The sequence below is a fragment of the Musca vetustissima genome, unplaced genomic scaffold, assembly GCF_032173495.1.
Source record: "Musca vetustissima isolate MV318-11 ecotype Yass unplaced genomic scaffold, APGP_CSIRO_Mvet_v1 utg2180, whole genome shotgun sequence".
NCBI classification, from domain to species: Eukaryota; Metazoa; Arthropoda; class Insecta; order Diptera; family Muscidae; genus Musca; species Musca vetustissima.
This window is the reverse complement of record NW_026887089.1, coordinates 246295-265166: the sequence shown is the minus strand read 5'-3', so window position 1 is coordinate 265166 and position 18872 is coordinate 246295. Positions and strand designations below refer to the sequence as shown.

General features: G+C 32.3%; 4 protein-coding genes across 4 annotated transcripts in view; 3 read left to right on the top strand and 1 right to left on the bottom strand.

Moving 5' to 3' along the window:
• LOC133334653 (pyrimidodiazepine synthase) overlaps positions 1 to 4142 on the top strand; it is a 220473-nt gene extending 216331 nt beyond the window's left edge. Inside the window, exon 5 of the mRNA XM_061542985.1 lies at positions 4133 to 4142. The gene's annotated coding sequence lies outside the window, so the exon portion shown is untranslated. The remainder of the gene's footprint in view (positions 1 to 4132) is intronic.
• On the bottom strand, positions 605 to 2827 carry LOC133334613 (zinc finger CCCH domain-containing protein 3). The gene is made up of 3 exons (XM_061542927.1): positions 1380 to 2827; positions 1109 to 1304; positions 605 to 997 (listed from the first exon to the last, which is right to left on the bottom strand). The coding sequence occupies exons 1-3, from the start codon at positions 2825 to 2827 to the stop codon at positions 605 to 607; spliced, it is 2037 nt and encodes a 678-aa protein (XP_061398911.1).
• Positions 4143 to 5011: 869 nt separating the features above from the next.
• Positions 5012 to 7886, top strand: LOC133334631 (coiled-coil domain-containing protein 6). Its single transcript, XM_061542945.1, has 6 exons — positions 5012 to 5141; positions 6096 to 6212; positions 6284 to 6374; positions 6468 to 6617; positions 6698 to 7423; positions 7482 to 7886. The coding sequence occupies exons 2-6, from the start codon at positions 6097 to 6099 to the stop codon at positions 7884 to 7886; spliced, it is 1488 nt and encodes a 495-aa protein (XP_061398929.1). The 5' UTR covers positions 5012 to 5141; position 6096.
• A 3515-nt stretch (positions 7887 to 11401) lies between these two features.
• Positions 11402 to 16990, top strand: LOC133334612 (ceramide phosphoethanolamine synthase). Its single transcript, XM_061542926.1, has 4 exons — positions 11402 to 12086; positions 14250 to 14595; positions 14672 to 14829; positions 16272 to 16990. The coding sequence occupies exons 1-4, from the start codon at positions 11423 to 11425 to the stop codon at positions 16988 to 16990; spliced, it is 1887 nt and encodes a 628-aa protein (XP_061398910.1). The 5' UTR covers positions 11402 to 11422.
• The last annotated feature ends 1882 nt before the right edge of the window (positions 16991 to 18872 follow it).

Here is an 18872-nt window from a genome sequence, read left to right as displayed (position 1 = left end):
GCGTGTTTCATGAGCTTCCTCTGATAAGAGTGGCAATAACTGCTGCAACAGTTGGCTTGTTAAGCCATGTATGTTGTGAACAGAGTAATCGGGGACAACGTCACGGGTAATTGAGGTCTTATAGAACGTTTCCATTATACCGGATTTCGTTAACCCAGTGGGTTTCAATTGTCAATTCCATTGTATACATGTCAAATAAATCCTCATTGAGAAAATTAACCCGGAAAAAAATTCTATCGTAAATGCCGTTTTAGCAGTGTTGAATGTTGATCTGGACATATATCTGTTTAATCCAATTCAGTTTACCAACATATCCCACTAACATATTCCCTTTGACTATAAATAAAATTAGAGTGTATTTTTATTGTATATAGTATATTTTTATAGCATTATTTTTTGCTTTCTTATTTTCTAAAAAATAGAATCAATCGATTTATTTCTAAAAATAGTATAACTTATTAAAAACGTCATTGTGTGTGTATAATTTACAATTCTCCTAAAAAGTACCTAAAAATATATATAGTAGTACAACAAATATGAGTAAATGTACCTGCACATGGTTTGATTTCTTGGATATCCTTACGCGTCCTGTTGATTCTCGAAATCATAATGGTATAAATGCTGGCAAATTACCCAATTTTGGTCGTTTCCTTATTGCATCTTCTGTTCTAGAGTCGGATTCATTGACTGAGTCATGTGATTTATTCCCATCATTTTCTTTCATTTCCGGATTGTTGGTACTGTTATCAACTGTACCTCCTGTGAAATAACGTACCGCGGAAGATGTATCATGCTGCTGATCCTTGGTGACTTTTACAGAGAAATTTTCCGATTCTTCAGCATTATTATCATGTTGTTGTTTCTTGGCAGATAGCTCCGATGTTTTTTGTAAATGTTTCTCACGTTTCTGTGCACTTTTACAATAAACACAATTTTTTATTTTGCACACACCATTACGTTCATGTTCGGGGCAAACAAATTCATGTCGCTTATTGCACTTGAGATAGTAGTTGAGGAGAAAAAATGAAGAAAAAAACATGTAAGCGTAATCGGATGTTGTTAATAAAACCCAGAAGAGAATAGTGCCACTGTATTTCATTAAACATACCTTGTCGGCCAACTGACAATATCCTCGTAGGAAATCAATACACACTTCGGCATTATCACTTAGCTTTTTGTGCAAATAGGGACAATCATTGCGCACACATACGCCCTGCATGTAAAATTTGCACACAGGCATTTTGGACAATGACACCTCGTGGGACAACAGACATTTGGAATTCAGACATTCACCACGTAGAAATCTAAAATTGAAATATATTTTTAACGATGAACTCAACTCGTTAAACTATTCCCAGATTTGATTTCGATATACTTACTTGGCACAAATTGCCACCTGTTGTTTATTATGGACCTTAAGACATTTACCCCGCTCAAATGCTGCACATTTCCCAACACGCTGATATATCGGACATGGAACATTCGATTTGACCAAGGATTTACTTAATATTTGCAAACTCTTCTGTTTGGCATTGTTGACGTAGGCCCGAGCCAAATGATTGCGCGTTCGTATTAATACATTATTTTTCGAAGTTGTCGAAATATATGTAAATCCACCGATATCAATACGACGGCATTGAGTTGGACCCTTGCGATTGGGGCTACCGGTGCTATCATCAACTTCTTTACCAGCCGCAGTCACTCGAGTTAGTTTGTATTTTTGCGGATCCATAATGTATTTGGTGCCACGTACAAAAATTGTAAGACCTTGGGGTAATTTACTATTGGAAGCAGCTGTGGGTTTTTTGCATTTATTTTCCACATTTGAAGTGTTACTGGTCAAGTCTTTGAGCTTCAAGGAGTTACGTGTCGATTTATACAATAAACCATTTATATTTAGCAGTTGAAGTTTTTTATTCATGCTCTGAACATTCGAATTCTTTGTTACTGGTGGACCAAACTTCTTACAGATGCTTGTGGTCTGAGCTGAACTTGTAGAAGTTCTTCTCAAAGCAAATCTTCCCACAAACGATTTGCGTTTTATTTTAAACACAGATGCAGGAGCTGCTACTGCTGGCATCTTCTTCTTAACAATCCTATGATCCAATTTATACTTGGTCTTAATCGCAGATGCCACCGGTATTGTAGCTAATTTTAAAGTCTGTTTGGTTCTGGTTCTGGTAGTATCAGGTATTGCCGATTTTCTTATCAATTTACGTCTGGTAACATGTACAATTGGGGGTTGGGATGGCACTGTCTGAATTGGTTTCATTTGCAGGGATTTATGAGCTGAGGACAAGGGTTCACGTATTAGACGATTTTTAGATTTACAAATGATTTTGCGAACTTCAGGGGCTGTTGGTTTGATTAGCGTAGAATTGTTAGTTACTGCTTGAACGGGAGTAACTGCTGCACCAGTTGGCTTATCAGGAATTACGGCACAGCCATGTGTGTTGTCAAATTCCGTGTTCCCCGTATTCGATATAGTAGTCGTCCTGTTGAGAGTGTTTGTGCATGCACCAATGTAAGCAGGAAGAATGGCCGGTGTAACAGATTTGTCAGCAGCAATTGTTGACTGTTGATCCTGTAGCTTTAATAGAAATTTTGGATTCATGTGTATTGTAGGTCTTTGTGCACGTTCCAAGAAAAGAGGATTTATATGAGCACTTGCTGGTATTTGTGGAGGCCGGATACTGGTGGACGACAATGGTGGCACCAATATTGAAGGGGTTAAACATTTTGGTTGCTGCAGCTGCTGTTGTTGGACCGTACCCTTGAAATTTGGATTTATATAAATTGTACGTGGGTTATTATTTTGAGGTAGCATTTTTATTGAAAAAATTCTGTTGTAGTTGTCGTCTTAATTGCAAATGTTACGACTGGTCAGGAATGCGTCGATTACCACTTTCATAAGATCTAATATGGACACACAAATAACAGATGTGTATCGCTCTCCTAGACGTATCCACCAATATTGTATTGTTTTGTTAACGTACGAATTAGTTCAAATAATTGATTCAACTGGAAGAGCACGTGAACTAGAGATATTTTTAATTTTTAGTTTGGTTCATTAAAGGCATAAACATAATTAATCCGTTCTGCCATCCGTCGTTTGATGTGTTATCGTAAATACAGCAATCACAAGGAAATGATAACACCAACCCTCGTGTGTTGTGTTGCACGTCGCGTCGGAGTTAAATGTGTTTTAACATTTTGTGTGCCTTAAAAAACGCATAAAGTTATCAATAGGAGGTGCGCGTAAGAGAGCAAAGCTGACATAGTGTGTAAAGATGAAGATACATACGTATTTCAGGCGTGCTTATATGATTATTTAAGTATTTACTAAATTTAAAGCATATCTTCATGGGAACTCACATAGTACAATTATTCAAGGTAGGCCATAGCAACCTTAAAATTAAAATGTTTTTATACTGTGAACATTTTACCGGGTTAACCTACTTCATGAGGATTTATTTGACATATACACGATGGAGTTGACAATTGAAACCGACTGGGTTAACGAAATCCCGTATAATGTAAACGTACTATTATATATGGACAAAGTATATTTAATTTAATAAATAAATTTTATAAATGAATTGGTTTAAAAATATTTTATGAATCTCTTTGTGTTTTTTTCCTCCAAAATATTGTTTATATATCCATGATGCAATAATAAGGTGATGTATCACAACAACAACCTTTGTTTTTGTCTCGACTTATATGTTATCGAAAATACAACAACAGCAAGAAAACGTTATGAACATATAACGCGACGGATGGGTCTACGCGAGCATTCTCCTTAGCCCTTCATGGATATATTATTGTTCCAAAACTGTTTTTTTGCTGTAATCGATTAACACTATCTTAAGTGGTGTACACACTAACATTTTCGAATGACAGTTTGGTAATCGATAAAAGAATTGATATACCATATTCTGACGGGCATTCGAACAACGTAATTCGCTCTCAGAATTACGTACATGAATTAACCCGTTCACACAACACTATTCTTAATTCATGTCATCAGAGTTTTTTTTTATTTCAAACTTTTTGTTTCTTGTTTTACACCAAAATTCTAACATATTTGCGTGAATCACATATGGATCTAAATAGAAAAATTAATTCTCTTTTTCCTGACTATAGTATGAACCCATATCTATTTACATTTAATTCATGTTTTCCTTTTTTTCTTAAAATTTTGTTGTTTTCATTCATTTTTATATTTTCTCAATTCAAATGTCACTCACTGTCACATATACAAATTTGGAGAATTTTTTGTTTGAGTTACCCCAAATTTGTATCTTGTTTTGTACGCTAATTAGAACCAAGGGGAAAGAAATTCATATTGCATTATGTAAATAACAAAATTTACATCCTGCTGAATATATAAAAACTAGAGAATTTTTTACTTTTCATTCATCAATTTCCAGTTTACTAAAAAAGTTTGAAAATTTTAATCAAGCTGTCAAAATTATTTTTTTTTTCGATAAATGCTCTCAATTGTTAGGGATGGCACAATTTTCTTGGTGATTCGAATTGAACAATGTACAAAAGTCTGTGTTCGCTTAGAAAATCTTGTATGGGGAACTAAGTAATTACTTCATAATTAAGGGTCGAACAACAAATGAGAGAGCGAACAACGCTCATCTGTACATGGCAATAGTCCAACATGATTTTATGTACTCTCCTTTATAAAAAGTTTACTTTTTTATTTCATGTTTTTACAACAAATGCTACAACACGTGTGCAAGTTACGTTACGTTACGATTAATTAACTACTAACTAACAAGCAGTAACCAACAATGCTGTAGTCCGGCAACATTCTAGGGTTCGTCATTAATAATTTTTCTTTGCAATCTTGGAAATTTATTTTAATTTAAAATCATGCTAAATAATATATAAGAAAATTGTGGAAGTATCGTATTTTTACGTTTGCTTGCATCCAAAAATTTATACGCTATATAGAGAATCATTAACAGACAAAAGAAACTCAATAAGAAAGGCAAGTTCAACAAAAAAGTTGATTCGAGGGAGGCCATCGAACGAACAGCAAAGCAGCTAAACAAAAAAAATCGCATAGAAGAAATAGGTGCAAGCGAAGACACTACACACACGAATACTGAAAAAGGAAAAAGCAAGTAAGTAAATGGCAAAAAAGGATTTCGGTTTTTTTACGTTTTTTTTTTTCGAAAGCATTACGTCTTCAGAAATAAAATTATTGTAGACTTTCAGAAGTAGCTTTGCCAGCAGAAAAAATTATTTGTGTTCTCAGGTAGTGGAATGTTGTCGGTATTTTCTTATAAGGCGAACGCCATTATTCACTACCCTCACATTATACGAAGGAAAGGCTCATGGAATTTATATATTTTTTTTTATAAATTTGTTTTGATTCATTTATATAATAACTTCTCTTTGAAGTTTGGGGTATGTTTTTACCAAATTTATATTTAATGTTTTTTATTTAATCCTGTAATTTGTGTGTCAGAAAAAATGCTGTGCTTGGAGGAAGATGACGTCGTCGGTCGGTTCAGTCATGTATAAACATTTTTTAGGCTTACAGAATTTTATTTGCAAATTGTTCTTTATTACTTTAATGTGATTGCTATTTATCTATCCAAAATAAATAATTAAAAAGGTATATAATATGACAAATTTTAATTATATTTACAAAGTTGCATTATTGCTTCATGTTCCACTTTGTGACTTTTTTCGATTAGTAATTCCTAATTCACGTTTGTGATTTCAGATTTATAAAATTAATTGTAATTTTATAAAACTAATTTAATATAAAGCTAATTCTATTCATTAAGGCAGCACGTTTTTTTCTTTTTGCTGAGGCCTGTGGCAGCCTTGCATTTTTACACAGGGTGGATAAGGGTATTTATTTCTAAATAAAAGTTCAAATCGTTCTAGACATTTCTGACATTGTTCTATACTGGATAAGATGATCACTGTCAGCTACCTTTGTTAAATTATTTTATAATTCAAAATATTGCCTTAAAAATTTGAATTTCGAAAGAAGAAAATTAAAAAAAAATATATATTAAGATACTTCTTTGTCTTAACAGCCGGCTTCTATCTTATATTTCTAGTATGGAAAGTCCATGTGAATCGGAGAGCTCATTGGATGGTGGTACTATGTTGCCACCCAGTCCCGTCTCTAGGGAACAATTACAAAAGCGTATTGAATCTTTAACTCAACAGAATAAGTACAACAACACCCTCGAAATATTATTTAAAACATTTCCCAGTTATTACTAACAACAACTTTTAATTATAGGGTTTTAAAAGCCGAACTGGATACAATGAAAATAAAATGTAAGGTTGTACAGGAAGAAAATCGTACTCTAAAACAAGCATCCGTGATAATTGTGAGTATTAAGAACTCATCGGAAATCATTAAAAGCATTCTTGGTTGCTTTCTCAAATGTCTTGCCTTTATCAATTTTCTTTCTTGAATACAGCAAGCCAAGGCTGAACAGGAGGAGGAATATATTTCAAATACATTGTTAAAGAAAATCCAAGCCTTGAAAAAGGAAAAGGAGACCTTAGCTCATCATTATGAACGGGAAGAAGAATGTTTGACAAATGATTTATCCAGAAAATTAGATCAGGTGAGAATTTATATATTTAGTATATAAATATTTTGTCAGTGAATGACAATTTCTTTTGTTCGATTCACCCCCTCTTTTAGTTGCGCCAAGAAAAATGCAAACTGGAACAAACCCTGGAACAGGAACAAGAATGTCTGGTCAATAAGTTAATGAGAAAAATTGAAAAACTACAAGCTGAAACAGATAATAAGCAGACCAATTTGGAACAGTTGCGACGAGAAATGGTCGAATTGGAAAATACATTGGAACAAGAACAGGAAGCCTTGGTCAATAAGCTATGGAAACGTATGGATAAATTGGAAACGGAAAAACGCTTGCTGCAAATTAAATTGGATCAACCGGTTTCGGATCCAACAACACCACGTGATATTACGAATGCTAATGGAGATACTGCATCCAATCTTAGCTCCCACATACAAACCTTACGGTCGGAAGTAATACGTCTACGTTCCAATTTGGCAGCTGCCGAAGAGGAGACAGCTAAGAAACTGCAACAGTTTGCCCAAGAAGAGAAATCGATTCGAGAAGAGAATGCGCGCTTGCAGCGTAAACTGAAGCAGGAGGTGGAAAGGCGTGAAGCCTTGTGTCGTCACCTTTCGGAATCGGAATCATCGTTGGAAATGGATGAGGAACGTTTTTATAATGAGAATATCTTGGCAACTGGGGCACCACTAACAAGTGCCGCCTTAAATGCTCATCGTCAGCGTACTATCAGTAGTCCAGTGTCACATAGCCCATCAAGTAGTCGTCCATTGAGTCCAGGAAATTCACAGCACAATCGTTGTTATGCATGTGGTCAAGTTGTGGTAAGTAGTACTTGAAGTTTCCCAATACCTCTCAATCTAATATTGTTTGAATCCTTAGAATCGTCGTGCTAGTGAACGTTTTATAAAACCAGCACTGCCAACTCCAATGCTAGGTCTCAATACCTCAGCACCAAATGTGTTGTCGGGGTCGACTGGCGTTGGTGGTCCATCTGTTGTTGGTGGTCTATTCTCATCATGTTCCTCAAATGCTGCTGCAGGCCCCCCACCATCAGGGTTTCTTAACAGCAATGAACGTTTGTCCTTTACCTCGGCATCCCTGTTAAGTAACAATACCAACAACACATCAAGTGGATCTTCCAACAGCACTCAAGCATTCAACATCAATACGTCCAATTCAAGTGTGAATAGCAACAGCAATTCGGCATTCACACCCACAAATCCAAGTGGTGGCACTTTTGCTCAACCAGCCAGTCCCATGGACACTTCAACATGCAAAGACTAAATTCGAATTAGACATACAAAAGAAACGAAAAAAAAACAAGAAGAACAGCAGAAGTGAAACTTAAGTAGTTAAACAAAATAAATATGTTGTATGGAATTTTTTTATTTCACTTAAATTAAGTAATTACTAACCTTTGCAAAACAACTACAACAGCAGCAGCAATGGTGTGACCCCACGATTTTTTGGCTTGCGATACGAAAAGCATGTTCTTTGTGCATGTAATTGGTAAGTTAACTGTCTGTCCTTCTACTTTTATTTTTTATTATTAATATAAACCTCTATCTTCTTCTTGTTCCAATAATACACCATGGGTATTCAAATAAAAAGTGAAAACAATGATGGAATCTATGATAATTGCAAAATTGACGCCCAACTCTGCGGCACCACAGACACACACACACACAAAAATATTGAATTTATTCGATGCCGTTCATACTAAATAAGCAAACAAAAACATTAACAATTTCTCATTATTAATAATAATTAAAGAAAAAGAAGAAGAAAAAGATAGAACCTCTTTAAAACTTCTGGAACACGGATACTGAGAGTGTAAAATGTGTATGGTTCGCTTTGAGCTTTTTTCCCCCAAAACAAAAACAGAAGAGAAAACAATACAATTAACTTTAACATTATTATTATCATCATCCAAAAATCAACAACAAAACATTAATAATTAATACGCATACATACATTTATATATATATGATACTATAAACTACTACTATATATTTATTCTGTTACTTTTATTTTTAGCTAAAAAATCATTAAATGATTTTCGTTTTATAAAAAAAAACATAAACAAACAAATTTATTCTTATTCTCTATAAATATGTGTATTTCATAATTTCCAAAACAAAAATAAAAAAAATTCACTAAAATCCATTAAGTCATGAGGAAAAATTAAATTTTCCAATTTTTCTGCACACAAACAAACCCCCCAAATCGAAACACCCACACACAATTTGTTCATTTTTGTAACGAACTTTGACACTGGACTTTCTCATATACATATATATATATAAACAAAGTAATATATATATTTATTTAATTTAATCCATAATTGAAACTAAATGTAAGCTATGAATTGAGACATAAAGTCTACACCAATAAAACAAAAAGTTTAATAAGATTGAAATTTATCTCAGCTGTATTGCAAATGCACATTTTTGAACCCTACCATCAGATTTCTTTTTCATTACTCGGGGTTAACACATGCAATTTTTAAATATTTTGAATTTTCCTGCCTCTAATACGTATAAATATAAGTTGTAACAATATGGTTAAATATTGAGAGCAATGTCCAGCTTTAGAAAATATATTTTGTTTAATTGATTTAAAAGTTGCCAGTCGACATACATAAAATGTTATGGAATTTATTTTTCATTTCATTTGAAATTGATATATGAATTCCAAATTAAAAAGAGTTATCATCATAAAATTCTTAAATGAGACTACCTTCTGTAATTATGCCATGGAGAAGAGCGAAAAAATTCACGGTGAATTGATGTTTGGAATAAGGCTGATTATTTTGAATATGTTGCAAACAAGTTATTCGAAATAATTTTGTTGAAATAAACAATTAGAATCTCTAACTTTTGTTTCGCACATTTATGGGCATTGGAACGATTATTGTCATTCCCTTTCTTTATTTGACAAGTATACAACGGAATTGTAAATTTAAATGAAAAGCCAATGAGAGTTTATGACGAAATACGTTCAATGTAAACATAGCATTATTTTAGGTTTGCAAAATGAAGTAATCTTAGGCTACATTGAGACTACTAAATCCACACGATCTCAAACGTCAATTCCATTGCGTATACGTCACATAAGTGCAGTATATTATATTTGAAGTATACGCTATGGAATTGACATTTGGGATCGAGTGGATTTCGTAAATCTAAACGAACCTTTATATTGCCCTAATATTATCAGCTGATAGTATTTGGCCATTATGCATTACACAAATTCTACAATTTTCATGTGTCTCCCATCTATTCGTCGAATGAAAATAGTTCCGATCGTTTTTTTCAAGTAATAGTGTTCATTAGAACTAGTTCACATAGTTTTCATCCCACATCATTCGTTAACAATTCGGTTATCGGCTATTCTGTCTTCTCCTACCATTATATAAATATAATATATAATGGTAGGATAAATTAATTTTAATTTATATATAAATATAAATATAAATTAATTTTAATTTAATTTTGACTGATCTAACTGATCACACGAACCACATTTATTATAAATTATTTTGTAGGTAATTTTCTTTTCATTTTGGAGGTAAATGTCTTATCCTAATCCATTTTTCAAATAAAAATTTTGCTTTTTTGTTTGCGCCAATTTGATTGTTGTTTTAATCAGCTGTTTTGATACAATCTTTATACTAGATGTTGTTCGGTTCGTTTACTTTTTGCAATTTTCTCTCTTAAGAACGAAAAATTCGTATTTTACTCTCTGCAAATTCTAACTGAGTAAATGTTACTGGGAAAGTAAACGAACTAACTTGACATTTATGACATTGACATTTTGACATTGACATTTTGACATTTATTTGCACCAACAGCTGTGCTATTAATTTGACTTTTCAATGCATACATTTTTTTGTATCAATGTTTTGTTACGCCGTCAAACGTATGTTGGTACGATACCTCAAGTACTCAATACTTATTCATCACAATCATGGCCTATAAATAAGGTCACCAAGGGAGACCAGCTGATTATCGATACCTCTCAAGTTTGCTGTCAAAATGCATTATTGTGAATTGACTTCCATTGTGAAAAGGTAAACAAAGTCGAAATTTTTGAAATTAAACTTGAGAAAAAAACAGCTGTTTTCCGATTTCGATTGCTATCTTGGTGACTTTATTAATAGATCTTGGTTGGTACGATACCTCAAGTACTCAATACATATTCATCACAATAATCAAACGATTAATCGATTAGTCGAAAGTCGACTTACTTATCCCTATCGAGGTTCCGATCGTTCTTCTCAAGGAATAGTGTTCATTTGAACTAGTCCGTATAATTATTTAATACAGTTCGTAACGACGGGATGTTTTTCGAGGCTGTAAATCCTATAAACAAGAGAAAATCGAACATACGTGGTTCTTGATTTGTAATAATAACAACAACGAAGATAAAATAAATACAAATTCTTATAGAATTAAATGAAATAAATGAATTGACAGCAAGATTGGTCATGTAAATAAATGGCAAATGTGTGAGAGTGCTGCGTTTGTGACCCCATTAAGAGTGCTTTTTTAAAGAAATTTCGAAATTTCCTTTTTCTTGAAAAAAAAAACAAAGAATCCTAAATAATTACTAACAACTATAGAACAGGAAAAGAAATTATGAATAATCTCGAAGAAAACAATTTTCTACGAAATTTAAACACAAATTGCAATGCCAGTACCGATACTGAAGCAGATGAAAACAAAAATTCCGTAAATAACGATGATGAGAAAACAGAAAAAAATTGCAACGAAGAGGGCGGCGAGGCGGAGGAGGAAGAAATAAATAGTGATACGGTAATGCAATGGAAAGTGCCCAATGTCGTCGACTGGGCAAGAAATAACAAACTAAATCAAGATGTAATCAATCTTATTGTGTTGGAAGAAATCGATGGTCCTGTCCTATTGAGTTTGAGTGAAGAAGATGTCCGGGATTTTCGTTATCGTTTAAATTACAAGTTTCGTTTTGGCGAACTAAAGAAAATGTGGTTTAAAATTTATCAACTACAGCAAATTTGTCATTACAATAATTACTCATATGGCGGTGGTGGCATAGCATCGGGCACGGCAACAGCGACAACGACGCATATTCATCACAATAATCAACACCATCAGCACTTAAGTGGTGCAACAAAGTCGGGAAATTTAAGAAATAATCTTCGACTGGATGGTTCACCTTCACATCAACAACATCATCATAATCATAGGAATGCGGGAGTTACAACATTGAATGCTCCAGCTCCACCACCTCCATTTATGTTAGCTGGTGGCGGTAGTATTGGATGTAGTTCCCTATATCATCATCATGGTTGTAATGGTCGAACTAATTGTAACATTCCCTGCAGTGCTGCTTTATGCGATACATTCAATGATTGTGATAGTTGTGCACCGGAGGTGTCATCAGTGTCGGAAGGTTGTTCGGCCAACATTCCACCTGAATTTTTCAAAACGGCTATTAGTTTAGGTAAGTTTTAGTTAGTATTCATTTCGGAAATATTTGTTTATTTTTTGTTTTCATTTAAATTTGTACTTCAACGTGTTTATGAGCGCAAAGAGAAGACACCCAAATGAGAAATGAGTCATTTGTTGTATTTTGGGGGGAAAGCCATTGTCGGTGGATGATAACCATTTTTGATTAAATTAAATTTTTGAACTTTGTTCGAAATTACGGAACAGTTTTTGTAGAAGTTATTGAGAATGAACTATTAGCCTCTAGTTGGAATCTGAAAGTTAACGTACCAGGTGTAGCAACTATGCTAAGGTACCAAAAGAATATCAGCCTTATTCTGGACATCAATTAAACGCCAATTTGTTCGTTCTTCGCTTTCAAGTTATTCTGAACCAGAACTCGCATTGATTCGCATTTTTTCGCATTTTCACTTTCCCTTTATTCAGAATCAACAAAAAATACGCTTTGGGGAAAAATTAGTTATTCTGGATTGCAGGGAGTGGTAAAATGTGATGACATTTTGTGCGAAATTTTTCGTTAATAAATTTTAAGGGAGCTGACTACAAAAATACAATTAATTAAAATTTTTATAAAAAATATCTCCTTAATAGTTATTCTATGACAATTTTGAATATTCGCCGCAAGTTCTGATTGAGAATAATATTGAAGGGAGCGAACAAATTCACTGTGAATTTATGTCCAGAATAAGGGTGAATGACCCCTTCAAGGTGTCGATGAGAACAGATATTGGATTGTTTTTTCAATAGTGGTTGCGTCGTTGTATCCTTCACTGATGCATCTTGAACGGAATCTTATTCACCGATATGACTAACAGTTTATTACCGTGCCAATGAGATTAAAAGTCTTAAGAAGCTCAAGGTGTTGACTTTTTAGGCTGCGTTAAATTTTTAGGAGGGGTTTTTTACTGTGATCATTTATGTCAGAAACTCCAGATAAGTTCAAGAACAATATGATATGTGTATTCCAAATACCGAAAATCGGTCGGGACACTCATATATAAAATTGAAAATTGCCTAACAGGAGGTTTTTACCAAGACAAATACCCTGAAAAAAATGGAAAATCTAAAACTATTTTGATTAATTCAAGATCCAGGAACAGCGAAAAAACTAATTGGAACAAATTAACTAAATTGAATACATAATAAATAAAAATGAATTTTAATATATGTATTAATTTTTTGTACACATTTTAAAATGGAAACTCAACACCACAATCAATAACAAAATTTCAAATGCAGTCCCACACTCTTTGTGTTGTTTTTTCCTATTTATTTATTCATAATAACTGAACTTATTGATAGAGGTCATTTGCATTTTACCAAACAATAATAGTACAAATTGTAAAGTATATATATATATATGTATATAGACATACACACGTTCATAGGTACATCATACATGTGTACAAGTAATTGTATCGTGTCGAAGAATCAATTGCGAAAGAAAACGTTTGTTCGATATTAATAGCAACAAATGCATTTTGTTGTTGTTTGTTGATTTGTTTTTAGCTTTTAATTTCGATTTTCAAAATTCAAAATTGTTGTCCCAAAAATAAACTTCATTACCAAACAGTAGTTTGTTTACTTATCGTCCCCCAAAAAAAGAAAACAAAATCAAAATATCTGTTTTTTCTATAGAATATATAAACACATGTGTTATTTTTAGTAGTACATTAAACTAATGTCAATGTAATTTACAATTATTTATGTATAATTTTAATGCTTTTTCTGCTCTATGGTGGTCAACCACTTGAAATATTTCTTTTGTTAGACGAAACTTCGTCGGCATTTGAATGATAATACCTTAAGACATTTACCCCAAGCAAAGGCAGATAGATAAGATGACAACAAAATTTGTTTGTTTGTTTTTAACATAATCAATTGTTTATTTTGTCAACAACAAAAAAAGCCAATCAATTCAATTCGCAACGCTTCTTTGTTTTTCTATTTATTTTATATATTTTTGGACACTATAGAAGGTATTTTAATTTAAATAAGTTCATTACTCTGTAACCAATCTTAGAATACAATTCTGTTTCTCTATTTTATATATTATAATGTAGTTATTAATTTATTGTAATACGTATTTACCCACACATATATACATACACATATAATTTTAAAGTCTATTAAAATATATATTTTTAATCATTTTCAGGTTACTCATTCCTTGTCACATGGATAACATCATTTGTAATGGTCATTGTACACGAACGGGTGCCAGATATGAAAAAATATCCACCCTTACCGGACATCTTTCTCGATAATGTTCCGCATATACCGTGGGCTTTTCATATGTGCGAAATAACCGGTACTCTACTCTTTAGCATTTGGGCCTGTGTATGCATTTTTCACAAGTGTCGTATGGTTATCTTGAGGCGTTTCTTTGCACTGGCTGGGACAGTGTTTCTTTTGCGATGTGTTACAATGTTGATAACGTCGTTAAGTGTACCCGGTACACATTTGCAATGTAATCAAAATGATTATGCTATTGACGATACAGCGTAAGTTAATTTTTTTCATTTTCTATTCATACTGGAAGTTAATTTTTGTATTCTTTTCTTTTTTACATTTACACAGGCTAACATTATCGGAAGCCCTTTCATTGCGCATATCAAGAGCCTATACTATTTGGAGCGGTTTGGGTATGTCAATACAAGGTGTTCGCACCTGTGGTGACTATATGTTTAGTGGACACACGGTGGCACTGACATTGCTCAATTTTTTTATAACGGAATGTAAGTTGAATATTTAATATTATATATATGAATTTTTTTGGTATAAGGGAAGGCGTAGGAATGGATATTTATAAAAGCTCTTCTATGGATAAAATGTATCTTCCAAACATAGATAAAATGTCATTTCATAGGGTTCTGTTGATAGAAAAACATCTAAAGATATTCTATAGATAGGATCGTCTTTATAAAATCTTTTTAGATTTGCCATTCTTAATGTTGTACAAAAATGCTTTCCCATCTCACCATAATCAATGTTTGAGGTTAAGTTTAAGTTATTTAAGGTTATGACTTTTCTATGAATTTAAGAATTATTTGATATTTATCGGATAATTTTATCAGACTTATTATGGACATCAATTCACCGCAAATTTGGTTGCTCTTGAAAAGAAACCCTGACATTCCATTAATTTTTCTCGTTTTTGGTAAAATGTTAAAAATATGTTAAATGAACAGAACGACTTGTTGCATTTGTTTTCATTTATTCCGACATTATTGCCCATAAGGTAGATGTTTATTTTCTCCTTTCTGACAAAAGCTACCCTAATTGAATCATGGTTGTATGCATATTTTAAGCTCAAAAACAACAAATAAAATGCCATTGGAAATCCTTTTGAAAACGATGCATTCTCAACCAAATATTGCTACATTCCGTGGCAATAAGGAATATTTAAGACGAGTTTGATGCAATTGGGAGGCGAAAAAAGACATTTTGTGTGAGAATCAGTCTCTCCAGAAAAAACATTAAAAATTAAATAAAAAGGCCCATAATTATGTAGTGAAATAATAAACTGCGAATTAATTTTTCCCATTATTCGTTGTATCTTTTTACATCGTTCAATTCGATTTTTGCCATCAAAAAAAATTTTTTTTTATTTCTAATCTGTTGTAGTTGTTGCACCAAATTGCATCAAAGATGTTTTACATGCCGTTGTATGTTGCCATATTTTCGACCTTTTATATATTTTCTTTTAATTACAAAGCAGTTTTACAGCGCGGATTCCTAATAGTTCACATCTATATTGTTATAAAGTTAAATAATAAAAGTAACAATTAAAAAAATTAACAAATAGAATATTACAAATTAAATTACATTATTACAACATAAATTACAATATGGCAACACATTTTTTTTTCAACCACCAAATTACCAAAATTCGAATCCGTATCCTACATTTTTTGCTTCTCCCTAATCATTCAGAATAAAGCGAAAATTTTTCACAAGCGAGATTTCTCCCTAGCTAATGTCCAGAATATTTTTTTAAACTCGTTTTAATTCGCCAAATGCCCAATATTTTACAAAATCCTTCTTCGTATCCATACATATATAATTTTGTTTGAGGTTATATCGAATTAATTTAAGTTTAGGACAAAACTTTAAATTTTTTTAAACTTACCAATTTCTCGTTTTATTTTTTCTTGTCCCTCATTCTCTCAATCTACAGACACACCACGCAACTTATATTTCTTACACACCCTTAGCTGGCTACTAAATATGTTTGGCATCTTCTTTATTTTGGCTGCCCATGAACATTATTCCATAGATGTATTCGTGGCCTTCTATATAACATCGCGTCTATTTCTCTACTATCACACTTTGGCCAATAATCAAGCTCTAATGCAACGTGATTCGAATCGTACTCGGATTTGGTTTCCAATGTTTAGCTATTTTGAAAGTTCCGTTGACGGAATAATACCGAATGAATTCGATTCGTGTTCAGAGATAATGGATAAACTGCTGCACTTGCTAATCGAGATTAAGGATAACGTAATGCTGACAACACATCGATTGTGGGTAGAAACGCCATATTTAAATATCTCATCGAGAAATGTACTGTTTGTACCGAAAATAATGTTAACAACCAAACAACGTAATGCTGCAACATCGACAACAATAACGGCATCGAATACACCGACAGCAATGCCTTCCTCGCCAAAAGTAACCGAATTTTGGCAGAAACCCTATGAGGATGAGAATGAAACGGTAAATAAACGTCCACAAAATCCGGCAACAACAACTAATGATGGTAGAATGAAGAAATTGCCATCGTCGGAGTTGCCGCTAACTAAAAATCCAAATGAACAACAAAAACAAACTCCTCTAACGAATAATAACAATAATAATAGACAAAATGATGGTGGCAAAACCCTAAAAATATCGTAAAAAATAATTCCATAACTTCTCGCTATCACCATAACCTCATCATATTTCTTTTTTTTTTAATTTTATATTCCATTATTGTAAATATATAGCAAAACAAATTGCGCAAATAATCAAAATATTTTATAAGTATTATTAAACTGTATACGTTAAGCTGTGCATCCCATCCATCTCTCTTGCTTTCATCATAATTTCTAACTGCCGTGTATAATTTTGAAGTTTGCTCACCACTTTTTAAACATTCCAAGCAGTTAAAACTTCTTGTATGATTTTGAAAGATAACTATTGTTTTCTCAATTCATTTGTTTTATCCAGATGCTGCAAGGTTTGTTGAAGGTCCATATGACAGACTAATCAGAAAGAATGTCAAAGAGCTTCAATTCGAATTGATTTTTTCCTTAAAAAGAATTTCAACGGCTGCTTTTCTGGGATGACCATTTATAAATGGGTCTTATTGAAAGAAATTTGATTTTGTTGTTCTGTTGAACTCATTATAGATCCATGTTTTGTCTCTTTGGTATTCTTCCTATATTCGGGTTTAAAGTATTTCCCCCAAATAGCGGTATCGCCAATTTACAGCATTTTTAACCTTCTAACCGCTCAGGACTTAAACAATTTCCGAAAATGTTTTTATATTTGTCTGATTTAAAAATTGTTTCAAACGATGTGGTTGTAATTCACTATTTCGTATCGCATATTTTGCCTTTGTCCTGGTCGTAACATAGCATATTTCAATCGAAGTGGTTTCTATACTTATGTGTCGGGTTTCAGGAAGTAAAATACCTTTCCGACAAGATGGATCTTTCTTTCTGTTCTTATTAACTTACTTGTCAATTCACATTCAGATTACTTCTTCCAATATAATTTTCAGTATCTGACAAAAAGAGGTAGCCAAATAAAATATGACTTGTTATTTTTTTATTCATAACGACTGATAATTGCATTATAAATTAAAAAAAAATCGAAAAAAAAAAATTATTTTTATGTAAAAATGATATTTTTTATACAATTTCCAAATTATTTTTGGCATTACCAAACAGCTTGATAAATAATCAAATTAAATTTGCATATTCAACATAACCTCAATTATGTTGATTTGACATAATTAAGAAAAATCATTAATCTCAATTATGATATTGATTATATTTCATCAAATATACTCATTGTTAAGGTCCACTGCAAAATTTTCCACTTGGTGGTATTATACATTTTTATATTCTAAATTTGTCATTTTGTTTAGGAACGAAAATCATAATTTATAAACATTCATTCGTGCGCACATTAAGTAAGAAAGCATAAAAGTATTCACAGTTTTTTATAAGACATACAAATTAGTAATTAAACGAATTACCACCATTCCCTTTTCCAAAAACACTATTTTTAAATTTTTTAATAAGTACTTTTCCAAATTTTTTTTTTAATTGAATTTTCTTCTATAACAAAAAACAAAGTATCCACTTTAATTAAAATTGTATTAAATTCTTAGCTAAATGAAATTAACAGATCGTATATATACATCTTGAAATAAAAAAACCAAATTAACGAAATATATTTCCAATGTATTCAATATTTAGTATGTAGTCTAGACTTTATTCTATAGTTAATAAGCTATATATACTTATATTTGAATTATCCCTTAATTGTTTTTTCCTTTTGCTCTGGAAGTAAATAAAACTTTTTTTCGTTGAATTGCAGAAACGAAAATAAAAATAAAAAATATATATTGAAATATATTTTCATAAAGTAAAATGTATGTAATTAATTGTGCTTTGTTTTGTCTTTTATTTGGTTTAAAACCAAGTTTCACAGAGATTTGTGAGCGGATATCCAGAATAAGGCTGATTAAGATGTGCCAAATTTCGATGAGATTGAATAATCTATGCGC

What these genes read in the sequence shown, in the direction of transcription:
- LOC133334613 (XM_061542927.1), bottom strand. Translation starts at nt 2,827, where the DNA reads ATGCTACCTCAAAATAATAACCCACGTACAATTTATATAAATCCAAAT. An exon ending in CAGGTGGCAATTTGTGCCAA is followed by an intron (nt 1,305 to 1,379) that starts GTAAGTATATCG and finishes TTTCAATTTTAG; the next exon opens with ATTTCTACGTGGTGAATGTC. An exon ending in ATTGTCAGTTGGCCGACAAG is followed by an intron (nt 998 to 1,108) that starts GTATGTTTAATG and finishes TACTATCTCAAG; the next exon opens with TGCAATAAGCGACATGAATT.
- LOC133334631 (XM_061542945.1), top strand. Translation starts at nt 6,097, where the DNA reads ATGGAAAGTCCATGTGAATCGGAGAGCTCATTGGATGGTGGTACTATG. An exon ending in TCTTTAACTCAACAGAATAA is followed by an intron (nt 6,213 to 6,283) that starts GTACAACAACAC and finishes TTTTAATTATAG; the next exon opens with GGTTTTAAAAGCCGAACTGG. An exon ending in ATGCATGTGGTCAAGTTGTG is followed by an intron (nt 7,424 to 7,481) that starts GTAAGTAGTACT and finishes TTGAATCCTTAG; the next exon opens with AATCGTCGTGCTAGTGAACG.
- LOC133334612 (XM_061542926.1), top strand. Translation starts at nt 11,423, where the DNA reads ATGCAATGGAAAGTGCCCAATGTCGTCGACTGGGCAAGAAATAACAAA. An exon ending in CAAAACGGCTATTAGTTTAG is followed by an intron (nt 12,087 to 14,249) that starts GTAAGTTTTAGT and finishes AATCATTTTCAG; the next exon opens with GTTACTCATTCCTTGTCACA. An exon ending in TATGCTATTGACGATACAGC is followed by an intron (nt 14,596 to 14,671) that starts GTAAGTTAATTT and finishes ACATTTACACAG; the next exon opens with GCTAACATTATCGGAAGCCC.